Source organism: Symphalangus syndactylus, chromosome 2 (assembly GCF_028878055.3).
Source record: "Symphalangus syndactylus isolate Jambi chromosome 2, NHGRI_mSymSyn1-v2.1_pri, whole genome shotgun sequence".
Taxonomy (NCBI): domain Eukaryota; kingdom Metazoa; phylum Chordata; class Mammalia; order Primates; family Hylobatidae; genus Symphalangus; species Symphalangus syndactylus.
Genome location: NC_072424.2, coordinates 116,376,102 through 116,393,836, shown reverse-complemented (window position 1 = coordinate 116,393,836; position 17,735 = coordinate 116,376,102). Strand labels below are relative to the sequence as shown.

The following is a 17,735-nucleotide window of genomic DNA, read 5'->3' as shown; positions in this document are numbered from 1 at the left end:
GAAAGAGAATCGCTTAAACCTGGGAGGTGAAGGTTGCAGTGAGCCAAGATCGTGCCACTGCGCTCCAGCCCGAGTGACAGAGTGAGACTCCGCCTCAAAATAAATAAATAAATAAATAAATAAATAAATAAATAAATGTAGAGATTTTTTCATGGTAGGGTTATTGTGAAGATTAGCAATAATATACAGGAAGCTTTTGGCACAAAGTAGCCTTGGCCCTGCTGCTGGGAGGGGCTGATTTGTATGGCTCTTGGGTTGATAATCCACATAACTAAAATGTGGGGTTCATTGTGGTTACTAAACAAATATAGCTTGAGTAAATATAGTAGCTTCTTAAGAAACCCACTTAGGATGTTCTAAGCTAATTAGAGTATATATCTAATATGCATAGTTAAGATCTAATTATTACCTACAAAGCTGATTTAAACCATTATATTCTCTTGACCGACAGGAACTCTGATCCACTTGTAAAAGTAGTTCATTTATTTGACTTTCTTAGATAAATGAAGATTTAATAATCAAGGCCCAATATAACAGAATTATGGACTAGCCAGTAGACAGGGAATTGGTTATTATGCAACATATCACTAGGTCTTATGATTTGTGGGTGCACGGTTTCTGAAAATCTGGCACACGTGGGCACTTACTTTGAGGGAGAGTCATGAGTCTAGTCCCTGAATGGACTAGTTATCATTTTGGCTGCTTGGCAGGAAATGTTCCTTTTGCTTCTCCTATTAACCCTTTCCTTGAAGTGTACAGGGATGGGGACATTGGAGGAAAACATGCCAGTTACTAATGATACCAGTTCACCTTTGCTGCTGTGTGTATGCACACTCCATGAAGGGGGAGTTGAGGAGAGCGCTAAATAACACTTCTGGTAAATAAAAAACAGCACTTGGGCTGGGCACGGTGGCTCACGTCTGTAATCCCAGCACTTTGGGAGGCCGAGGCAGGCAGATCACCTGAGGTTGGGAGTTCGAGACCAGCCTGACCAACATGGAGAAACCCCGTCTCTACTAAAAATACAAAATTAGCTGGGCGTGGTGGCACATGCCTGTAATCCCAGCTACTCGGGAGGCTGAGGGAGGAGAATCACTTGAACCCGAGAGGCAGAGGTTGCTGTGAGCTGAGATTGTGCCATTGCACTCCAGCCTGGGCAACAAGAGGGAAGCTCCATCTCCAAAAAAAGAAGAACACACAAGGTTTAAGCATATATATAATTTTTTATTTTTATTTATTTATTTTGAGGCAGGGTCTCACTCTCACCCAGGCTGGAGTGCAGTGGTGCAGCCACAGCTCACTGCAGCCTCGATTTCCTGGGCTCAAGCAATCCTCCCACCTCAGCCTCCTGAGTAGCTGGGACCACAGCAAGTACCACCTTGCTTGACTTGACTTTTTTTTCTTTTTTTTTTTGGCATTATTTGTAGACACAGGGTTTTGCCATGTTTCCCAGGCTGGGCTTGAACTCCTGAGCTCAAAACGATTCATCTACCTTGGCCTCCCAAAGTGCTGGCATTACAGACGTAAGCTACTGTGCTAGGCCAGATATTTTTAAATTAAAAATGCAGCTGCAGGATGTAGAGAGTAGGGAGAAGAGAATTGTGTTCACTGTTTGGCTTCCATGGCTCCTTTGAGTGTGCACAGATGTGTGGCAGGGGGTCTCGTGAACCAGTGAAATGGTAAACAGCATTTGGGGCATTAATGGATTTCTCTGGTGAGATGGTCTTTTTTTACTTTTCCTTTTATATTTTGAGACTCTCAAACAGTGTTTTCTACTCAGAAAGAAGAGAGTGGATATTTGATGTTAGCCACTGGCGTTATGCACAACTGTTTTACCTTTGCCTTTATAATGGTAGTCAGCCGGGCGCGGTGGCTCACGTCTGTAATCCCAGCACCTTGGGAGGCCGAGGCGGGTGGATCACGAGGTCAGGGGATCGACACCATCCTGGCTAACACGGTGAAACCCTGTCTCTACAGGCGTGGTGGCATGCGCCTGTGGTCCCAGCTATTCGGGAGGCTGTGGCAGGAGAATGGCGTGAAACCGGGAAGCAGAGCTTGCAGTGAGCCGAGATCATGCCCCTGCACTCCAGTCTGGGCGACAGAGTGAGACTCCGTCTCAAAAAAAGAAAAAAAAATAATAGTAGTCAAAGTGGAGATATTATTCCAATTAATAACTGAAACAGGCCCAGAGCACTTGGGGATGTAGCAAGCATCCCTGGTAAGTGTGTGAATCTCTGATCCCAGTGGTGTCGGATGCAGCCTGGTCCTCATTACTGACTTCTCTGTGTGACATTGGATATGAGCATACTTTCTCTGGGCCTGAGCTTTCCTATCTGAAAATCAAGGAGTTTAAACTACGTGATCTCAAGAACTCTTTTAGCTTTTAAACTGAGGCTGCTTTGTAGCTTCTCCCTTAGTAGTACCTGTTCTCTGTCATTATTTACATGGTGTAATATGAACTGCCTATCCTAGGAACACTTTGTGGAACTTCCGACTCTCTTCTACAAGTGTTCCTGTCCCAGTAAGTTTGTAGAGCCTTTTTCTTAAAATCTCAGTGAATTGGAGTAGATGTATGATGCAAAATCCTGGTTTTAAAATTTTTAATCAGTTTATTTTCTATTGCAGTTTGTTAATTTTAATGTATTTGATTGATGCTGAGTAAAGCAAAGTGCTACAGACCTAGTTCTCTACTTGTTGCTTATGTGCCTTACTCCAAATAACACTTGGGAGAAGGAGATGCCGACCCAAGTCTCTATGATGGAAAGTTGCAGGGACTTTTAACACCCCTAGGACCATGGAATTGCAGTAAGTTAGGCTTGGGTGAAATGCTACACCCAAATGCATTGCAAGTTGTGGCTCTAGATAGTTTGCAGAGGAGGCTCAGGGCTAGAGCCTGCAGCTAAGTGCCACTAGCATAGCTCTCTGATGACTCTTTGTGATAGGATGATCATTCAAGGTTGGAGAGGAATAACCCCCAGGGGCTCCCAGTGATAGGGCAGAGGAGAATCCTCAGCCCCACACTCTGGCTGCTGGTGACAGGCAGGAGTGACAATAACAGGTACAATAATGGCTGCGTTTCACCTTTGCTGGAAGCTGGGAGTGAATAGCCGGGTCTGTTATATTCTCTTTGGAAATATACTTCCTTAAATGATGGACATTCCTAAATCTATCTAGGAATGTTGGATCGATCGATCTATCTATCTATCTATCTATCTATCTATCTATCTATCATCTATCTATCATCTATCTACTGTATTAACCCTCTTCTCAAAATTATAGTTTCAGAAGTATTGTTTGATAATTCATAATCAAGTTCTTTTTCTTTATGCCCAGAAGTCTGTATTCTGCACAGACTTGCATACCCCTAGCTGCGCTAAAGTTCAGAAGTTTGAGCTGCCACTGAAGTATTGACTATGGAGAGGCGGGGTTTTCTGTCTCCAATGAGGTGCCTTTGGTGTCGGGAAAGCCTATCGTCTTTCGCAGGAGTGCTTGCTCTGTAATCCAAGCAATAGCCACGCAGCCAGTTTTATTGTTTGCGGAGTCCTGCGGCTCTGAACGAGCGCTTCACAGACGGAAAGGAGAGCAAGTGGGCGGTTTGTGATTCTGCCCTGTGCTGGGGCGAGTGAGCTGAGCTCTTTGATTTCTCCCAAGTGACCGTGTGGGTGAACTGTAAACTGGGTGCCTGGCTTGACCCTGACTCTTTTTCTCTAGGGTGAGGAGTTACTTCTTTCTGCAACCGACAGCTGGCTTTCTGCCCTGGTGGGGAAAGATGCCCAGAAGAGGAGTAGGATTACAATTTGGGATGCTAGGGACACGCCAAAGAGTCGGGGTCCCTTGGCTTTGTGTTTTGCAAAGTCCTGACAAGTGCTCCTGAAATGAACACGCTGCTTCATTTTTTAAATTATACTTTTATTTATTTATTATTTTTTTGGCTGTGGATATCGCGGATCTAGAAACGGAGTCCACAGTGTGGCTAGGGTAAAACATTTTTCTTTTCTTTCTTAACCCCTCCTTTTCCCTTGCTTTTTAATTGGGTGACACAGAAGCCGTCTTTTTGGATAATGCGGTGCCTGACTGTCAGCGTTGTCTAAGAGGGAAACAGCAGGCTCGTGGAGAGGACCTGGGCCAATGCAAGAAACCCGGCGTTTTGTTTGCTGGGCTGTTCTTTGTCTCTAGTTGATTTTGAAAAGAAGATGAAAAAGGAAGGCTCTTCAGGTTCCTTCAGACTCAAGCCGAATACCGGTTCTCTCTCACGTGCTGTGAGTTGGATAAATTTCTCCTCCTTGTCCAGGCAGACAAAGAGGCTGTTTCGCAGTGATGGAGAGCTCTCGGTTTGTGGGCAGCAGGTGGAAGTGGATGACGAAAACTGGATATACAGAGCCCAGCCCAGAAAAGGTGACTCGATTTTTAAAAAATTTAAACATTTGAAAAAGTTTGTTATGTGGAATTCTTTGTGTCTATCACTCCCCCTTCATGATTTTTGCCCCCATTAGGAGTTTCTTTTGAAATGTTTGTTTTTGTATTGGAATTCGGCATCATTTGTTTACCTGTCTAAAATAAAAATGCTCTTCCTCAGCTTGAGCTTGTATCTTGTATCATTCAAAGAAAGATAAAGTAGCTGTTATTTGTTCTCGGCAGCCTCCCTCCCTCCATCAGAGCCACATGCTCATGTGACTTGTGAAAAGTTCAATGATAAACCACCACCCTAGCTAGAGAGAATCTTCTGCCCTTATAGCAATCTGGGGCTAGAACGTGGAGCTCTTGTGAAACTGCACTGAAAAACTTCGGGAATCGTACATAGTCTTCTTGCATCCTTCTTCTAAGATTGATGAATTACATGAATGCTTGAATTAAACCGGTGTTGGGCTGTGACATCAAGGAAAATGAACACGCAAGGGGCTTAACCCTGATATGTTAGTCCCAAGGAGTTTCTGGATTTTGTTTTTCTTTCTCCTTTCCTTCTTTTAACCAGAGTTTTTAGATTTCTATCAAGTTTCTTTTCAGACCGATGTTGGCTCTGTTCTCAGGATTAACATGTTTTGCCTCCAAGATGAAAAAAAAAAGTGCGAGTCCTGCTGGGAGAGAGGGAAACAGTTCAATATTTCTTAACACACCCCTATTTTACATTTAGATTTTCTGAGTTCTTCCTCTTAGTGTGTGTAGGGACTGAATTGTTAAGCTCTAAAATGGTTTCTCCATTTGGTGCAGTGGGCAAAGCCCAGTAGGGGAGTGCTATTTAAGTATCACAAAGGAATCAAGTCCAGACATTCTGCGTGATTGTGTTTTCTCTGTTTATCACATTCTTGTGCCAAGAGAAACCTTGCTGGAGTCTTTCAGGGACCTGTGCTTCCCCCTGCTTTGGAAAGCAAAACTACTGAAACGTGAGAGAATCAACTAAATACGTGCTTATGAGTATAGTAATTATATCGCACAGGCTGAGCGTTAATGCAGCCCTTCTTCAGGGTGAATGTGTGTGTAAACTATTTGTTCTTGTCTATTAAACTATGGCACAAGAGGGACTAGCTAATAATCTTTGAAGATATCAGTTGTTTATTATATCAATAAGGTGATCAACAATGAGCCACTGATTCTGAGCTTAAAAATGTGGGTTTTCAGTTCAAATGCTCTGTGATTGCCAGGCTTAGAAAAGGCATTTGTACTTTCTGGCTGGAGTTGTATAGTTTAGTAAGTCCGTGAACTTTACTTTTCTAATTCAGGAATAAGCTGTGGTTTTGGTAAATGATTGGGTTGTAATGTTTGAAGCAAAAATGCTTGGAGGGTGGATTCAGTAGTGCTGTGGTTGCAAGAGGGTATGGTTTTGTTTCCTTTGGGCTTTGCCAAAGGTTGCTTTTTAGGACTTGTTTGACTTTCAGTCAACCACTGTCAAGTCTCTGTTAACGATTGTATACATGTGAGCATGAGGCTGTAGGGTTTCTACTGTAGATGCTTCATCTGAATTAGCATTAAAGGAACAGAGACTGAATTTGTGTGTATTAGTTTTAGTTGGGAAATAAAGCAAATACTGTACACGTGACTTGTGGAAAATAAAGAAGTCATTGTAAAGGACGGGGCAACTTGTGAAGGGAGGACTTGCTTACGTAGCGATATAAAAGATTGTGCCCTTTATCCGTTAATGGAATTGGGGATACAGTAGATTCATGAAGATAAATGGAAGCATAATACAGGGTGTAAGTTTATGTGTGTGTTTTTTTTAAATAATTGGGCATGAATAATATGATTTTTGACATACGGTGTCAGAAAGAATCCTTAAAAAGCTGCTTATACATCAAAATTCATGGCATTATATTCTGTTTTTGCATTTGACTTACAAAAGAAAATTGGCTTCCAACTTTGACGTCTTGTCTCAGGGGCATGTTATAACAGTTGATCTTTATTCCACACAATTCCTTCCGTTGGAGAAATACAGAAGTGACATTTGTTAATGCGAGCAGATCAAAAGAGGAAAAGTCTTCAAGAAAAATTATGCAGAAATGAAGTTTTCTCATAGAAGCATCAAATAGGCTGAAACTCTAGCAAGGATTATCAGTCAATGCTAAGAATGCCCAATGGCCATGTTAGGATTTGGTTGCAAATAAATATGCACTGGGAGACACACTGGTCTGATGGGAATGTGTAGCATCTTTTATATCTCTCTGACCAAATCACGCACAGCCTAATCCACCTTTCTTTCAATTTATTCTGCAACCCCCCTAACTTACATAAACATTTTTTGATTTACACAGATTGCCAAAAACCTGCTCTCCCTCCTCCCCGCTCTCTTGCTCTCTCTTTCTTTCTCTCTGTCTCTCTCTCTCTCTCTCTCACACACACACACACACAACCATCATGCAGTGACAGCTAGACGCAGGGCAACTGTAACCAGCCTCGCATCAGTGGTCCTCCTGCGGGATCTCTGGTTGGCGGGGGTCGGGTTCTGCAGCTCCTGGTGTTCTCCCTCCCCTCCAGCAGCTGCTGCCAGGCCATGCTGCTTGCCTGTTCCCTGCCCGCTGTCTCCAGGTATGCTTTGCACCATTAGCCTGCTGAGCTCCTACCATCAGTGTGGATAGTGTGTTGTATGACACACATTCAATTTCTGAAACAGAAATTCCCTTTTAATAGGGAATTTCTCTGCTGGATTGTTATCAGGAACATCAAAATAAAGTTTTTAAGTGGTTACCCTTATGGATATCTTTCAGTACAACAAACCCATAGCTTTATGATTTAATGTCAAGAAACTAAGGATAAAATTATAGTGCTTGATATTCTTTTTCTTTTGAGAATCTTTTTATAAGATTAGAAGCTACTATTATGCATTTTCTGATTAGACTACTGTTCCTGAGCTTAAAAAGTAATTACAAGATACATACTGATAGTTCCAAAGCAGCCACCAGTAAGCATCTGTATGTTTTCTTTTGTATGTATGTTTGACAGCACACTACAAGTTTCAAAATTCTCTTGAATCCCATCCCCGTTTATACTCAGAGACGTAAGAATGACTTGGGTAACAGCAATGATCAATTCTTATATTCTTAGTATGATATGACCCACTACAGTAATAGATGATGTTTTGACTTAATTAGCCATACAAATCAAGGGTGTGAATCAGTATCTTCTTTATAGTAAAAAAAGTGGAATGCAGTGGTAGATAAGGCAATACATAACTTTTCACATGAAGTTGTAAGAGCATTTATTGGTGGAATCATTACTGAATACTATGTGTAGGATACAAGAAAGATAGCACTCAGGCCCTGAAGTCATGGAGTTCATGCTTAAATGGAGAAGCAGATAAGACCTCTAAAGCAGGAGGGTTAAAGAGAAAATGTAGGATAATTGTGAAAAAGTGCAACACGATGACCTAGATGAGAAGGTCCACATAAAGAAACTTCATCTGGAACATTTTCATGTTTTGCATGGTCTTCTAACTGTTAGCATTTAACTGACCAAGATTTAATGAGTACCTGCGGCTTTTCCAGCACTGTGGAAGGTCCTTGAAGAAAACTAATGACTAGTAGTATTTTTTCTGTGCTTTCCCTTTCTTGCTCACTGAAATAAAACTAAAAGAGGTGGAATCATAATGGAGTGTCCGTCCTGTCATTGAGCAGAGCTTGTTTTGTTGTATCCCTAGCTCTCCATTTAGCTGGGCAGAAGCGTGATTGATGATCCTGGTATTGGCAGGTCAGCAGATAGAGAGGGTAACTGACGTGCAAAGCCCTGCTTTAAACAATGTTTCATCCTTTCCTTCTGGAGTTTATGGTACAGACTAGTAATGTTACCAGCTTTGAATCATTTGAATGTCAGTGTGCTCCCTTCTCAGCCACTACAAAAATGGCCAGAGAATGGCCATACTAAGTATTAAGGGTAATGAATAATCCATATACTAGATAATCAATTTTTGAGTGTGGGAGTTAGATCTATTTAAAGTAATTTCATCCCAGTTTTTCTCCTAATAAAATAGTTGCAGAAAGCAGGATCCTTGCACATAATTAGATTACTAATGACCAGATATTACAGTGGAGAAAAATGACATGAAAGACCAAAAGTAGCTAGGTCAAAAGTCAAGATCCTGTTTCCATGTAAATAGCTGTGAATTTATTTCTGATAATAAAATCCTTAAATTGGTGGGATTTAGGAATAGCTTCCTGGGCCAGGCGTGGTGGCTCATGGCTGTTATCTCAACACTTTCAGAGGCTGAAGTGGCATAACACTTGAGCCCCGGAGTTCAAAACCAGCCTGGGGAACACGACGAAACCTGGTCTCTACAAAAGATAGAAAAAGTAGTCAAGTGTGGTGATGTGCGCCTGTAATTCCAGCTACTCAGGAGGCTGAGGTGGGAGGATCACTTGAGCCTGGGAGGTCAAGTCTGCAGTGAGCGGAGATCACACCACTGCATTCCAGCCTGGGTAACACAGCAAGACTAGGTCTCAAAACCAAACAAACATAAAGACTAGGTCTCAAACCAAAAAAAAAATCCTCCATAAAAAATAGCTTCTTTATGGCATTAAGAAAACCTAGGAAATATTGACAAATATTGTCAAGTAGCATCACAAATTCAAGAGTGAAACAAGATCACTAAGTTTTATTTATTCCGAGGGTTACTACATATATTGGAAAAATAGCCAAAGGAAGTTTACCTTCGTGTCTTAACAAAAGAGATCAGTGAATGTCATGGTTTTCCTCTTACTTCCTACTGAACTTGACACTCTGTGAAAGAAACACACAGTACCACTTAATGTTTTATCTCATCCATTGAGACTGCCTTTTATTGATCTTTGATTATTATTATTTTTTCTTCTGAAGTTGGGACTCTGTTGTCTCACTGCGTTGTTTTATTGTAATATGTATTTATTTGCAAATTAAATTGTTGAAGTTCGATTTAAATAATATTTTATCTACTATCCTTCCTTTTTTAGTTTAAAAACTTTGTACATTTGTTTTGAGAAGAGGCATTTAAATTATGAAAAATCTTTTTTTTTAATTATGAAAAGTATCTTAAGAGTGATAAAAAGAAGCAACTTATTTTCAGGGCTTGGGTTTGGAAGTGAGTAACCTGTATTCTTTTCCATTAAAATGTCTCTGCTAAGTTACGGAAACCTTCTTTGAAACTGATCTTTGTGAACAGTTTACTTTTATTTATTTATTTATTTTGAGACAGAGTCTTGTTCTGTCGCCCAGGCTGGAGTGCAGTGGCACAATCTTGGCTCACTGCAGCCTCTGCCTCCCAGGTTCTAGCGATTTTTCTGCCTCAGCCTCCTGGGTAGCTGGGATTATAGGCACCCGCCACCACGCCCGTCTAATTTTTGTATTTTTAGTAGAGATGGGGTTTCACCATGTTGGCCAGGCTGGTCTTGAACTCCTGACCTCAGGTGATCTGCCCACCTCAGCCTCCCAAAGTGTTGGGATTACAGGCGCGAACCACCACGCCCGGCCAACAGTTTGCTTTTAATAATTTTAAAAGATCCTGCATATTATTTAGGGTTAATTTTTATGTCTCATGCAATTATTGTAAAATATATTTCCATGTAATTTCAGGGTGTTTTGGTTTAACTATAACGTGTTCTGTCAAATTAGAGGGGTTTGTTGGCTTGCTTTTTTTTTAGAAACAGAGTCTTGCTTTGTTGTCCAGGCTGGAGTGCAGTGGCATAATCATAGCTCCCTGTAACCTTGAACTCCCAGGCTCAAGGGATCCTCCCTGCTCAGCCTCCTGAGTAGCTAGGACTATAGGCACAGGGTACCATGCCTTTCTAATTTTTTATTTTATTTTATTTTTGTAGAGATAGGGTCTCTCTCTTTTGCTCAGGTTGAAATTGAACAGCTGGCCTCAAGTGATCCTCCTGACTTGGCCTCCCAAAATGCTGGGATTATAAGCCTAGAGTTTTTTTGAAAACTACAGTATTTTCTATCAGATACTTCAGTTTAATCTCCTAAAGGTCTGCTGTGTTTGCACCTAGATGTCCGTCCTCATAGAGTTTAGGCTTCATCAGCTCTTACCTGGACTTCTAAATGATCTTCTGTCCTCTCTTGCTTTCTCCACTCTTGTTCCCCTTTGATCCATCCATGAGTCTACACTGTTTCCAGAGTGATCTTCCTAAAATACAAAAACCAACTGGGACCAGTGGCTCAAGCCTATAATCCCAGCACTTGGGGAGGCCGAGGTGGGAGGAACATTTGAACTCAGGGGTTCATGACCAGCCTGGCCAACATGGTGAAACCCCGTCTCTACTAAAAATACAAAAATTAGTCGGGTTTATTGGTGCATACCTGTAATCCCAGCTACTTGGGAGGCTGAGACAGGAGAATCGCTTGAATCTGGGAGGTGGAGGCTGCAGTGAGCCGAGATCTCACCACTTCACTCCAGCCTGGGTGACAGAGCAAGACTCTATCTCAGAAAAACAAAAAAACAGAAAAACCCATAAAAACAACTGGATCACCTTTCTGTAGCTCCGCATTGCCTACAAAATGAAGCCCACATCACTTTACATGGCGTGAAACCTTACGAGATCTGCCGCCATCCTCTCCCGTGCAGAACTAGCATACAGACTCATTGCTTTTTCACAACTCCAGAAACTAGCACCTCCCATTCACTCTTATTCCCTGTGCCAGGGTGCTCCAGTTGCCTCCCCTGCCTGTTGACCTCCTACTTACCCTTCTAGACTCGCTTTAAAACTCTGTGAAGTCTTCTCTAACATCCTCAGGCAGAGCTGATGGCTCTTGTCTCTATGTTATTTCTCTGCCTTCTTCATTTCCTCTCTAATCGTGTTTATCATACACTGGATTATGCTTACTTGTTTACTTGTCTGTGTCTTGAACTAGCCGTGACCTGTTTTAGGATGGAGACGCAATCTTATCTTTTTTTTTAATCCCCAAGGCTAAGTGCTGAATAAATGGTTGCTGAATGGGTAAACTTAACACATCTGGGACTCGGTTAACTGGTGCTTTGTGCACAGGCTAATATGCTAAGCAAATACTTTCTGAATTTGGCTTAGGCTTGCTAGTTTTTGTATTTTTCATAGAGACGGGTTTCACCATGTTGGCCAGGTTGGTCTTGAACTCCTGGCCTCAAGTGATCCACCTGCCTCAGCTTCCCAAAGTGCTCGGATTACAGGCTTGGCTTGAGCCACTGCCCCCAGCCTGTTTTTATGTTTTGGGAAGATCACTTTAGAAACAGTGTAGACTCGAGGATGGATCAAAGGGGAACAAGAGTGGAGACAGCAAGAGAGGACAGAAGACCATTCAGAAGTCCAAGTTATAGGTAGCACTATATGCTTATTACCGGTGCTCTCAACTCTGGACTTTTTTGAGTGTAATAAAAGAGAGGATTCTGTTTGTGGGAACATAATTTCGATGGCATACTTTTGGTGTTTTCTGTTGCTTCACTCAAACTATGCATGTATCAATCACTTTGGATAAAAAAAAAGTTTGATCAGGGCTGTTTTGACCAATTAGTAAAGTTGGCTCTAGTGAACAGAGAGATATGGAATTAACGATGCCAAGCCTGATAAGAAGAGGCTCCATGGTGCTACTGCAATCTTTTCTTAACTGGTTTCCCTGCTTTCACCTTTGTATACACCGCTCCCCTCCCCACCAATTGGTCTGATCTTAACCTAGCAGCCTCAGTGATCCTGTTAAACCTCAAATATGAGTCATATGTAACTTCACTGCTTGAAACCCCTCAGGTGCTTTCCTTCTGCAGGGAGTTGTTGAATAGCTAAGCCTTGACAATACTCTCTTAAGCCCTATACATTCTGCTTCCCTTACCCCATTGCCTCCTTGTGCTTCCTCCTCACTCTCTCCTCCACACTGTAAAATGGGCTAATACCTATTCATCATACATACATACCAGTAGCAGGTACAATTTATTTATTGAATAAATGAATGTTCGTTTTATAGATATGCTGTAAGCCTACAAATTCGATCTATTGCATTTAATGATACTGGCCATTGGATTGATAATCTTTTCACTATCAATAGTCAGTTGAGTCAAAAAATGTCTTTATCCTAGTGTAGACTATGCTATTATCTAGAATTTCCAGTTGTGGAAGTGTCTTCGGAGTGCTTGTATAACCTAGCAACTCAAGTGGAACCTATCACTTCCTTTACGTAATCCTTCAAGGAATTTGTATCTCAGTGTTGACATCAAATCCTGAAATGATTAAAATACTAAATTGAAAGTCATGTCTGAATCAGTCGACCTATCCATAAGCTTAACAATAGCTAATATTTAGTGAATGTTTACCATGATGAGACACTATTATTAAAACTTTACATGAGTTCATTCATTTAATAAACATAGTCTGGGTATCATAAGTGACCAATAAAAACAATAGTTGGTTTGGTAAGGAAGGGTCAGATCATTAGAGAGAACTGAAAACTGGGCAGAGAAACAGATGTGGGGAGACAGGGAACCGAGTATAATTCTTCAAATGACATTGAAAGCACCTAGGATGTTTTGGCGTCAAGGACTTAATAACTTTTGGTTTAAGGGCAAATACTCTGCTTTGAGAATATTTGAGTATGTGCTTCATACTTCTCCTAGATTTGAAGCCCTTGGAAGTCTAGCCTGTGTCTTTTTCAAGTGCCTTGCACTTTGCAGATAGTAAGTAAATATCTATTGTGAATACTCAGTTGAAGCTGTATTGGAGGGAAACTGCTCTGGTTATGGTGTGCAGAAGGGATTGGAGCATTAGGGGTTAGAACCAGGTCATCTAGGGGCTGTTGTAACCGAGAAAAGACAAAGTTCTGGTTGAAGGGATTATATGGGCACATGAGGAAAAGTAGTAATGAAATCACAGATTTTCATGTTAGGCTATCTTTTTTTGTGTGTGTGAGACAGAGTCTTACTCTGTCCCCCAGACTGGAGTGGACTAGTGCGATCTCGGCTCACTGCAGCCTCCACCTCCAGAGTTCAAGCGATTCTCGTGCCTCAACCTCCCCAGTAGCTGGGATTACAGGCGTGTGCCACCACTCCTGACTAATTTTTGTTGTTGTTGTTGTTGTGTTTGTAGTAGAGATGGCGTTTCACCATGTTGGCCAGACTGGTCTCAAACTCCTGACCTCGGGTGATCCACCCACCTCAGCCTCCCAAAGTGCTGGGATTACAGGCATGAGCAATCACACCTGGCCATGTTAGGGTATCTTTATTAAGAGAAGTCACAGATTTTCATAATTACTTTTTCCCTTAGCAACGGCATCTGTGATTTTTTCCAATGTATAGTTATACTTTTTCTAGCCTTGTGAACTATGGGTAGTCTTTACCTTGTATTTCTAATCCCCTTAATTAAAGATTATATTTATGGCAATCACCGTCTTAATAAGTGTGATTGGAACATTTATGTATAATCAACATACACACTGTTCATATACACAAATGTGTGTGGTGTGAGGCTGGGGATGCCTGAAGCTGGTTGCAGTGATGTAGCTGTGGTCTGCCCCTCTTCAGCCCGTACCACACCTCTTCTCTGTTCCATTGAATTCAGCATCTCTGAGCATTCTCTATCAGTTCATTGCTGACATTTGATGACTGACTAGTAGATATCATAGACATTAAACCAACATTTATTTATTTAGTTTTTGCTAAAATTCATTACTGTGCTGGCTGCATCTTGCTTTAGATATTTAGGCCGTAAGAGAAATGGTGAATGCTTGCCTAGGCAAGCAGTTGTCTGAGACCATCTTCCCCCTGTGGTTGTAGGGGGAGGATTTGTTGGCCAAGTCTCCCAGCCAGTGCTTCTCCTACCAATACCATCATTTGCTGGGCTCATTTCTAGTGTTTGGGTGCATGCTTGGGCGTGCGCCTCGTGTGGCGGGCACATCGTGGGTTCTTGTGTTTGGAGAACCCCTCGTGCTGCATACACTTGATATAAAGCAACCTTCTGAGTAACTCACACTGGGGAGCGACACTTTCCCAAAGTCAATTTGAAAATGGCTTGAATTGTCAAGTTACCGGGAGCAACCTGGCCTACAAGGCGTTTCCTAGAGTGGGAGCTCTTTAGGGTTGGTGGAATGAAGAGGGACTCTACTTTCCCATTTTCATGCCCTCTTATTTTTGAAAAAGACTGTATTGGGAATGGTAGTGAATGGAAGAAGCTGGCAGTAACCTGGAGGGAAGAGGAGGGAATAAGCTATAAGGAAAGAAGAGATCATGACTCCTATATTGATCCGGTTCCACGCCCCCCGCCCCCCGCCCGCCGCCGCTTAGCTAAGACTTTTTGGATTCCCATCCCCTAAGTAATCATGGTTTGTGGGAGCTTGGTCAAATTTCTGACTATGCTGCTTGCATCGCTAGTTGTACACTTGTAGTATTGTAGGTTTATTTGTTTTTGTGTTTTAAGACATAGCTGAATAAGTTTTTGTGCATTATTGAAAAAAAGTATAGAACAAGAATAAAGGCTAATCTATACACTGGTTAAAATAATTTTAGTGGTACAAGTAAATTGTCAGGTTTGGGCTTAATATATGTTGGCTTTCTTGAAGGAAAACTCACAAGTATTAATAAAAGCCACAAGCAGTTGAGATTTCTTTAAACAGTATCACCTGAGTTTTGTCTTTTCCATAAACTTGACTAGAGAACATGAGAATAAGTATATTTTATTGTCGATTCAGTTCCCTTGCCTCTATTCCCTAAGCTTCTCTTTCACTTTGTAACTAGAAACACCTCAGCTAAAGCAGAAACTGGGTATCTGGTGTTTCTGGATTGCCTTCTGAGATAAACCAGCATTCCTTCCTGAGTACGGGTGCGTATTGCCTTAGTCTTGATTGGTTGGGGATTCTTTTACAAAGCAGACACAAGGCAATTTGTGAATTTACCTTGTGGGTGGTTGTGGCTGGTGCTTAGTTTGGTTGCTGTGATCATCTTGCCTGGTAGTTATTTATTTACATAAGTTTTTCACCAGGAGAAAGTACATAGAGTGCTCTGACTTCCTGGAAAAAGAACTTTGATTTCTACCATAAAGTCATTTCATTGCTGAGTTCTTCAACACACTCTATTCCCGTTATAAAATGATGTTTTAAATATTTTTTCCTTGCTAGCTTCCCAAGTCCAACTCTTTGTCCTTAAGTGTGCATGCCTGAGTGTTGTTCTGTCATAAGGATCTTAGCTCTGTTCCATTTGCAAGCCACTTTTGAGCCACTGTGTCTCATTTGTGTGCTGTTGATGCTTTATGAAGCTGGCGAGGTTGGGGTTTCTGTCCTTCGACATTCCTTTGGATCAGCAGACCTTGGTTACATCGCCACTCTGGAGAATGTGTTGGTTTATTCAGTTGATCTGTGTTCTTATGTCACTGTAACCAGGGGAAGGTTATGCCACTGACTTTAGAAATCTCAAAGGTTATGTTCCAACTCCAACTAATAATAAAGGTTTGAACAAAAATCCAATTAGTAAATTCTTCTCTAGTTTCTGAGAAAGTTGAGCTAGTTTTCTCTAGAATCCTTGCTTGTTTCAAATGGGGGAAATAATCTCCTACAGGAACTATGGTGTGAGTGTTTTGGGGTTTTCAGGGCCTGAAAAGTTTAATTATAGTTTATTTTTTAAGTCAGAGAGTTTAAAAAGTTTTGTTTATGTCCAAAGTAATAAATACACTTTACATTGGTTCCCATGCCACACATGGCATATATGCATGGCATGCGTACATGGAATCGCTTTGTGGAATGATTTACCTTTACTGTGTGTCTACATATGATACTGTTTTCTCTGTTTATTCTATTCTATGTTATCAAACAGAAAATGTCAGTCCTGACTTACTACTTGATTTATGACCCTCAAAAATGGTGCTTTCGGTAGACTTCACTTCTTTCAGTAGGGTATTATTATGCATGTGTATCACATAGCTTTTTTTCCTCAATATTTAGAAGTTACAAGCTATGATGGAATTTCTGTAGATAGTCCGCTGTTGTCTTGGTGTTGGAGAAAGGCCTGGTGTACCAGGAGTACTTTGAGAAACAGTGTAGAGTAGTGATGCCTCTCAGAAAACCATCTGGCCCAAAACCCAGCTTGTGACTCTGAGCCACCTACGCATTCACCCACCATAGGAAGTCCTTTTCTGAGTTCCCCTCTGTGCCCCTAGTCCAGGACCCTGTTGGTGTATAAGCCTTGAAAGTTGGCAGCAGGACCGAGTGATTTCCAATAGGAGCCTTGCTGCCTGCTGCCGGACAGTGTGGAAGAGCCTGCTAATGCACTCAGGCTGATTCCCTGCACCTGCTCACTGGCCCTAGGGAAAGCCCATGAATAGCAACGTCTGGCCAGTTTCTGCCCTGATCCTGTAGATTTCTCTGTCATTATGCTTACCAGCCTACTGTCCATCCCCCATAGGGGAAAATTAGTTGTGAAGTTTAGTCCAAAACTTTAACTTCCAATTTTTGGATTCTAGCCTGTACATAGCAGAGATCCTATGTCGGAACTGGAAAACAAAAGCAATGTTTTGGTGGTTTTCTTTTTCTTTTTTTTCTTTTTAAAAGAGATAGAGTCTCTGTCTGTCGTCCAGGCTGTAGTGCAGTGGTGCAGTCATAGGTTATTGTAACCTGAACTCTAGGGCTTAAGGAATTCTCCTACCTCAGCCTCCCAAGTAGCTGGGACTACAGGGGCCTGCCACCATGCCTGGCTAATTTATTTTGTTTTGTTTTTTTGTAGAGAAGGGGTCTTACTATGTTGCCCAGGCTGGTCTTCACTCTTAGCTTAAAGTGATTTTCCCACTTCAGCCTCCCAAAGTGCTGGGAATATAGGCGTGAGCTACTGCCTGGCTGTAGTGTTTTCTTTGAAACAGTTACTGTAAAAAACTGGTAATTGGGGCCAGGCACTGTAGCTCGCGCCTGTAATCCCAGCACTTTGGGAAGCTGAGGCAGGTGGATCACAAGGTCAGGAGATCAAGACCGTCCTGAACATGGTGAAACCCTGTCTCTACTAACATACAAAAATTAGCTGGGCATGGTGGCGCGCTCCTGTAGTCCCAGCTACTCGGGAGGCTGAGGGAGGAGAATTGCTCGAGCCCAGGAGGCGGAGGTTGCAGTGAGCTGAGATTGTGCTACTGCACTCCAGCCTGGGCGACAGAGTGAGACTCTGTCTCAGGAAAAAAAAAAAAAAAAAGTGTGGGCACAGTGGCTTACGCCTGTAATCCCAGCACTTTGGGAGGCCGACGTGGGTGGATCACGAGGTCAGGAGATTGAAACCATCCTGGCTAACATGGTGAAACTCCATCTCTACTAAAAATACAAAAAATTAGCCAGGCATGGTGGTGGGCGCCTGT

The 17,735-nt window shown here is 42.0% G+C and overlaps 1 protein-coding gene across 2 annotated transcripts in view; it reads left to right on the top strand.

Annotated features, from left to right (window-relative positions):
• Positions 1–3,528: 3,528 nt before the first annotated feature.
• The window catches only part of NHSL1 (NHS like 1), a 148,767-nt gene continuing 134,560 nt past the window's right edge, over positions 3,529–17,735 (top strand). The window contains exons 1-2 of one of the 2 annotated variants that reach the window (XM_063622618.1): positions 3,549–3,712; positions 4,044–4,395. In XM_063622618.1, the coding sequence (XP_063478688.1) occupies positions 4,194–4,395 (202 nt within the window). In that variant the 5' untranslated portion in view covers positions 3,549–3,712; positions 4,044–4,193. Of the gene's footprint in view, positions 4,396–17,735 lie in introns of both variants that reach the window. The other variant, XM_055265374.2, reaches the window with a different exon arrangement.